The sequence below is a fragment of the Trichoplax adhaerens genome, genomic scaffold (genome assembly GCF_000150275.1).
Source record: "Trichoplax adhaerens TRIADscaffold_14 genomic scaffold, whole genome shotgun sequence".
In the NCBI taxonomy this organism is placed as follows: domain Eukaryota; kingdom Metazoa; phylum Placozoa; class Uniplacotomia; order Trichoplacea; family Trichoplacidae; genus Trichoplax; species Trichoplax adhaerens.
This window is the reverse complement of record NW_002060956.1, coordinates 524,997-533,343: the sequence shown is the minus strand read 5'-3', so window position 1 is coordinate 533,343 and position 8,347 is coordinate 524,997. Positions and strand designations below refer to the sequence as shown.

At 31.1% G+C, this 8,347-nt stretch overlaps 1 protein-coding gene across 1 annotated transcript; it reads left to right on the top strand.

The window, feature by feature from the left end:
* Nucleotides 1-813: 813 nt before the first annotated feature.
* TRIADDRAFT_30614 (uncharacterized protein) lies at nucleotides 814-7,372 on the top strand (the record flags this gene model as incomplete). Its single annotated transcript, XM_002116218.1, has 22 exons — nucleotides 814-854; nucleotides 1,177-1,253; nucleotides 1,578-1,588; nucleotides 1,797-1,819; nucleotides 2,108-2,229; nucleotides 2,386-2,464; nucleotides 2,631-2,694; nucleotides 2,848-2,937; nucleotides 3,085-3,181; nucleotides 3,340-3,492; nucleotides 3,614-3,711; nucleotides 3,811-3,908; nucleotides 4,028-4,096; nucleotides 4,201-4,372; nucleotides 4,582-4,653; nucleotides 4,783-4,928; nucleotides 5,261-5,595; nucleotides 5,720-5,807; nucleotides 6,081-6,234; nucleotides 6,323-6,496; nucleotides 6,697-6,819; nucleotides 7,037-7,372. Coding segments are annotated over 22 exons (2,622 nt in total), but the record flags the coding sequence as incomplete, so codon positions are not given.
* Between the last annotated feature and the right edge of the window lie 975 nt (nucleotides 7,373-8,347).

Sequence of the window (8,347 nt, the reverse complement as noted above, 5' to 3'; positions counted from 1 at the left end):
AGGTTAGACACTGCAAAGTAGCCTGAAGCATGGAGCCCACTTCTTTATTCTGAGTTGCCTTCGCCATAAGTGATATATGTATAGGTTATGTATATATTACATACGTATTAGTAAATTACTAGTGAACGTGTCAATACAGTTACGGTATTAGTATTATGCGGTTATTTTATCAGTTAGGCAGCTATGCAATTTATCTGCCCAAATTCCTAGACATTACCAGTCTATCATACATAGCAACCATCATCATCTCAATCACTATCAACCCATCGTAATCACAGACAATTAAAGATGAATACGGCTTACTACCTGCTGCTTGCTATTGCAGTATAAGTATAATACAGTTTACTCCTCCTTGACCTGCTATTCTGTGTCCATATCAAGGACTTCATGCTGTGCTGGATTAAAATCATTGACAGCATGTATTGGATATTATTTTTTCCCTTTACTTATGTGCAACAAAATAATAAAAATTGAAATTCTATTCATGGAATCCATCATTAGATTGCAATCCATTAGCCAATGGCGTTGCTGATCAGCATGATCCAAGGCAATTGTTTAAGCAGAGGACGAGTTACCTTTCGTCATCTTGCTTTTTTATTGATTATATAGCAATTTCCATCCCAGTTACACGTTAACAGATCTATTAAAAAAACTATAAACAAGCACCAAAAATGAGCGGAGAAGCGTATGCAAATTAAAATCAAATGATATTTATAAATTGGAAGAATATGGATTATTGATTGTTTTACTTTTCATCGTTTTAATACGGTAGTGGTCATCATGTTTAATGATTAATTTTTCTTCTTTCAATATAGTGTTAAAGTAGCCGTTCGTGTTCGTCCTTTCAACTCTCGGTAAGGGATAAACTTTCCATTTCTTTTGTGTAAGAGTGTTCCCAGAATGATACATTCGTCCGATCACGATACAATATAAAACCTGGATGGATGATGACAAATCAGATAGCGTACATATCTCACTTTTATATTACGCGTAATGTAATATTACTCATCTTTTCATCAAGCGAAAAATTATTCATTTTCAACACTGCTGTAGAAGAACAACATTTAGTTAAAAAAATTAACGATAGTATTAACACTCTGTACTGTACCATAGTTGTTGCCAATCAAGCTAACTCAAAACGACTATTCTAACCGATATTATATTTCATTTTTTTAGTGAGAAAGAGAGAAATGCCAAGCTTATCGTGGAAATGGCTGGTCCTCAGACCTCCTTAATTGATCCCGAAAATACTAGTACGTCTAAACTAATGGGATTAATAGGCTGTCATTGATTACTTCAACAACAATGACTATTTATGGATGGATTACCTAATTTTTTCTCATAACATCAATACGTATTTACAAATCAAGTAGTCCATTCTTATAATCTATTTTATAAAATTGAATTAATAATACGGTACGGTACATAAACGTATGTATTCTACACATATCCCGTACAGCAATCAAATCCTTCATAGCTTTTAATAATCTGATTTTTTCTTTGTTCCAATCTGCGATTTAATCGAATGTTGCTTTTATTTAATTTCCTAATTTTATGATGGAATCGAACAGAGGCAGAACCGAAACGAGTAAGTGTGGAAAATAACCGCAGTTAATTGTATAATATCGTAAATTATGGCTGAGAATAATGCAAATTAACTTCAGATCGTCTACTCTATACTATACAGCCAATTGTATCAATATAGTAATAATAGTCTATAAATGAGATAATCATAACTTTTTCTTCTTTACTACATTATAACTATCTACTGCCCTAATTCATCATTCAAAATTAAGTTCACATTTGATTATTCGTATTGGTAAGTAAATTTATTATATATCATAAAAAATAATTCATCAATCTGTAGTATTAAATTTAATGATCCACATGATATTTGTTTGTTTTGTAATTGTAATAGCGAACTATAAATTTATCGTATAAGAAATGGGATAAAATAACTATACTATACGCGTATACGAAGTAGAGTAATAATTCATGCTAGCTCTTATACTGTATATACTCGTACTTTAATACTGGCATATACTAATATACAGTTTATTCGTATTTCGTGTAATAAAAGTAAAATTGATTATTGTATTTATTAAAGGTCTCATGATGGATTCATCGAAGACGATAATGGTGTCCTTGTCGGTACGGGCCCCAAGTATGCATCACAACGTGCTGTATTTGACGATCTTGGACAAGGTGTTTTAAATAACGCATTCGAAGGTATTACGATCTAGATATTAATATTTTATCATCATCGCCTTGTCATTGATCTATTAATACTTTATGAAATCGATACTTATAATAGAATACAGTATAATAAAATAGGAGCTGGTCTCATAACCTGATTTATACTTTAACACTACTGTATTGATATAGGTTATAACTGTTCACTTTTCGCCTATGGTCAGACCGGGTCTGGTAAATCTTATTCTATGGTCGGTTACGGTCCAAATAAGTAAGTTAATCTACTTACTAAATAGTATACGATCGCGTTTCTTTACGATATTAAAAAACTTCTAATATCGATCTTGTCAGCTTTTATAAGTTTATAATAGTTTAATAGACTCAGTACGATTTTATAAATATCTACTATCTAATCATAAGTACTACATAACTTTAAGGGGAATCGTACCTATCACTTGTGACGAATTATTTAAAGCAATCGAAGCAGATAAAGGAGATACGGTAATAGATAAATCTAACTGTAATAAACTACTATATAGAGTAATTAATTAATAAGTAACACAAATCGAAGATTGTAAACTTCGAGACTCTTAGATAATAAATAGCACTCTATACTGACGAGTTACTGATATTTGTTATATTGGATTTGGACAGAAATATGAAGTTACGTTCAGTATGTTGGAAATTTACAATGAACAAGTTCGCGATTTATTAATCCGAAACAATCCTAAGGGTGGATTAAAGGTATAGAAAATAATAGATAATTTATTATCATTTACATACGTGTTATTGTATATAACTATTTTATGATTAGTTTATGTTTGTTAGCGATTCCTTCTTTATATTACTGAATAACAAGTAAAGATAAGATATATTATATATTTTATTCAGGTTCGTGAAAATCCGAAGTTAGGGCTTTTCTACGTTGTAGATTTAAAGAAAACTGCTGTTGGCAGCTACGAAGAAATAGAAAGAAGAACCGCAGAAGGTTAGATAATCATAAATGTAAACAAGTATTATTACAATCAACTATAAATTTAAAATTCTTAGTATGTAATATTTTAAATATTTTAAATACTTTATGTAGGTGATGTATTATTATCAAATCTAAAATATGATAACTTAACTTTACTATATTCGTAATAGGAACCGCAAATCGAACTGTTGCAGCAACTAACATGAATGCGACGAGTTCTCGAGCTCATACTGTCGTCACAATTACATTCGATCAAATTAAGAAAAACGACGCTGGCGAAGAAACTAAAAAGTCTAGTGTTATAAATTTAGTCGATCTTGCAGGTAAGAGTCTGTAAATAAGTATAACAATATAGACGAGTAACAGAGTAAAAATGAGCTAAGTAAGGAGTGTGAAGAATTAAGTTGATAATAACTTACAATATCTTTATAAAATTTTACATAGGAAGCGAAAGAGCTGATAGTACCGGAGCTACTGGCGATCGTTTAAAAGAAGGTGCACAAATTAACAAGAGTTTATCTGCTTTGGGTAACGTTATATCTGTAAGTATATATATAAAACTTTATCGATAATTTTACTCGTATACTAATATAGAGCGTGAGTCTTCAATTTTTGGTCTAAAGTAATTAACGATTTATTAGGCTCTTGCCGAGTTATCTACTAGTAAGAAGAAGATAAAAGTACCTTATCGTGATTCGGTCTTGACTAAATTATTACAAAACGCTCTTGGCGGTAACAGGTAAGCGTTAGATAGTGTTAAACAGAAGTAAGATGTGATTATTCTATTTTCGCTGGCGAATATAAACTCATATAATACTTCTTTTCCTTTGTATTTGTTAATAATAATGTACTAAATAGTAAAACTGTGATGATTGCTGCATTATCGCCTGCTGATATTAACTTCGACGAAACACTCGGCACACTACGGTAAAGTATAAAATATATTAATTAATGAACGAATTGTTTGTATAATTTAGTTTATGATTTTATATGTATTTATGAGTTAATATGGTTACTACGAACATTTTCAGTTATGCTGATCGTGCGAAGAAGATTAAAAATAAAGCCACTGTCAATGAGAATCCTATGGAGAAACTGATTCGCGAATTAAAAGAAGAAAACGAAAAACTAAAAAGAGCAATGGAAGGCGGTATGATTCCATCGGAAGGCGGAGCAGCAATCGATCCTGGAGGTAAGATTATCGTAATATTAATAATAATATTAATAAACAATATTAAGTAAGACTAAATTACAAAACTTTTAGATAGATTGATACAATTATACGTAAATATAAATAATACAACAGCTTCTCGTAAACTTAAAGATACCGTTAGAAATAGAATTTGTTAAGCTTAGTATTTATATTCTAATGATTGTAAATAGAACGAGAACGACTAAAGAAAGAGATGGAGGAAGAAATTAAAGCTCAGTTATTAGCTAACATGGATGCAATGAAAGAAATGTCTACTAGTTGGGATGACAAAGTAAGCTATTTCGTTACGCAACTATTCGAATTACAATAATAACATGTATCATTTAATGCATATCGAATAGAGCTTAAACTCGTTAGATAGTAAATGAATTTTGTTGTAATTTTTTGTAATTATTCTTAGCTCAAAGAATCTCAACAAAACTACAGTGAGAAGACATCACAAAAAGAGAATGCAGCTATGAGAAGGAAGACAGAGCCACACCTTACAAACTTAAACGAAGATCCACAGTTATCAGGAGTTATCGTTCACTTTATCAAATCAGGTATGTCGACTCGTACTGCAGATTAGATTAGATTAAATTAATTTTAATATAGTAGATTTATGTATTAGATTTATTGGAATAGTTGTAATAGTGTTAAGATTTTCTAATTGGTATTGTTTGTTTTATTATTGCGATTGTATAGGAGAGAACTTTATCGGATTAGCTAATGCAAGTCCTGATGTCGCCATTAGTGGTTTAGGGTAAGGGAAAGTATTTAAGATAATTTAAAGATATATAATACACGTATAATACAGACAATACTAATAGATTACTATGTTTGTAATTATTGATAAAAAAATTAGTTTAGATAAATAGATCTAAGTTACGAGGGTAAAGCTATAATACTAATCAGTTTACTGTGTATTGTCGTCTATTTGGCTTTAGTGTTCAAAAGCAGCATTCTATTATGACGCTAGAAAACGATCAAGTTAGCATTAAACCGGGCGTACCTGGCGCTAAGACTAAGATTAATGGTGCACCGCTAACCGGCGAAAGAGTGTTACAACACTTTGATCGCGTCCTGTTCGGTTCTAACAACTTGTTCGTTTTCAACAATCCTAAGAACCCAGTTTTACCGGATGGTACTCCTGATAAAATCGATTACGAATTCGCACAGAAAGAATTAGCAGCTAGTAAAGGATTTAGTACAGGAGGTCAAGGATTAAGTAAAGGTTTGTACTATCGTAAACTGAAGTATATTACATTAGTTGTATTGATTACTATTAGAGTATAGAATAAGGAGAGGACAAGTGTTAAGATAGTATAGTTCATATTTGTGATAAAATCGTATTATAGAACAACAAATTGCTCAAGAACAAGTTTTAGAACTGCTCCCACTTGTCAGTGAAGTCAATGCTGTCAGTGAAGAATTGGATAAGCATAGGTAATTTTCAAAAGATATAATTGTTTACATGTATAGTATTTATTTGGTATAGTTTATTGATCAAGCTAGTAACATTCAACTAGCACAATAGATAAGTACATTGTACAGAATTATAGTATAGTAGAAATTTGATGTAAAATGATATGAGTAAGTTGTAACTACAAATATTTACTCTGTTTATATCTAGAATATAGTTTAGAACAGTAATTCAACCGTTTTGTACTAGTATGGTTTATCTAAATTATTATTGATTTTTCTATATACCTATAATAGATCTTTTGAGGTAATTTTGATTTCTGGTGCTGCAATGGAAGGTATATCCAGTAATAAAACTACTAAAGTTATGGTGAAGATGAAAGACCTACTGAATGGTAATACATGGGTCTGGGAGAGAGGCAAATTTATGAATCGTCGTTATTTGATGCAGGTATAATTAGTCTCATACTAATAGTCAATTACTAATATACTTGACAAGTTATCTTGAGATATAACAGCTCATTTTATAAATCGTTTAGGACCTATACCAACGTCACTTAGACGGAGATGAAGACGTAAAGAAAATTCCGAACGAAGAAGATCCATTCTGGGAACCTCCTGAAGACGTTCTTATCGGGACTGCTAGTATATTTTTACAGAGTTTGGCATACGGCTTAGATTTTGATGATAGATTAACAATTACAGATTATAAGGTACGACTATGGATAGAGTTTGTTTAGATAAATGTATTTACTATAGAAGAATATCGTATTTGTATATTTAATAACTAGTTGCAATAAGTTTAAAATGTATTGTATCTACGATTGTAGTTGTAAAGGCGTCTGATGAAGCAATATAAGGCTATTTTATATCTCATAGTTAATGAAATAATTCAATTTTATATTAAAACTAGGGCGCTGAAGAAGGATTTATCTCCGTTAGTTGTACACCATGTTTAGCAAATGGTAAACCTCTAGGAGATGATTACTTTGTTGAGGAGCCGGGTGATCTGCTTGGCAAGCCATATCACTTCAAGGTAATTAAATTGTGTATTTTGAAAAATGAAAACTTTCAAAATTATGTAAATCGTTATAATTTTGTATAAATAGTAACTACTGTTACGATATAGATCTGATGTAGATATTAAGATACTACTTGATTATTGAAGTAATAAATTTTTACAATAACAAAAATTTTCTAGCTTGCTTACCTAGTACAACAATTCTGCAAATCATATCGTTTTCACTCTTTAGGTCACAATTAGGAATGCTGAAATCCATAAAGCTCGATTTAGTAAAGGTTTAACAGTCAAGTACAGATGTTATAATGAAGAAACCTTAACCCAAACAGAAACCAAATCTGGTACTTTATCACCAGAGTATAATCATACTCGCATTGTGACTTTAGCAACAATTACTCAAGACCATCTAGACTGGTTCGACCAAGGTTGCGTCACATTGCAAATGTTTGGTCGTCAAGAAGATAGTGTCGCTGATCCAAGATTATTGAAGATGTCCACGAAGGTAAATTACAACTATGATATTCGTTGTTCTTTGCAAAATTTTAACTCAAACGGCTATTCTACATAACGCCATAATTCATCAATTCACAAAGGAATTACGCCAAATGGACAGTATTCAAGATTCAAATACACGTAGGGCTTCAGTGATACCTGGTCAAGGTAATGATGGTGGTGAAGTTTCTCAACTTAAAGCGGAATTATTGGCTCTAAAAAGAAAGCAAGATATCTTCCAAAAGAAAGAAAAACGTATTCAAGTAAATATTTATACTCTTAACTTTTCTGTATCGCTACAGGTTCATTTCTAGTGAACCATATGAATTGCAAAAATCATCGCTCTTTGAAAAGCCTTATATGAAGTGCAGTACATGTTAATAATCGATAGTTGATACAGACAGAGTATCACATGTAATTATGGAAACTTTCAAAGCAAAAAATATTTTATCCTTTCATCTTTATTCTCATATTGATTATTATATAATTGAATTATAACATACTAACTCTGCAATGTCCATATAGCACGAATAAGTAAATATACATCGTATTATTTAATAATATTATGTATAAATTGTTTTACAATTTGGCTGATTCTTATGTTATAAAGGAATTATGCTTGGAGTGGGGTAAGAAACCCGTGGAAGAACAAAATTTCGAAGCATTCCATCGAGCTATTACTGCGGCCTCTAATAACTATTCTAATAAATTGAAAGCCAAAGTGACGATGCTTTCTACGGTATGCAATAGATAGTTGATAGCAGTAATATTCTGATACGATACACATTATAACTAATTTATTAATAATACACGCTCTTCTAATATATGTATAAATAGAAAGTGATAAATAATGCAATAAGCGTTATTTAAGACAAGATTATGGCGTTGAATAACACTTAATTTTGATTTCTAAATTACAGATGATTCAAGGTCAAAAATTTATCAGACAAACTCATGAGAATGAAACCATCGCAGAAGAAGGTGCAAGTTCTAATGGAGGCGCTAACTTAGGTTCTACTGCAAGCATTGGTAGCGATGTTAAAGATAGCAA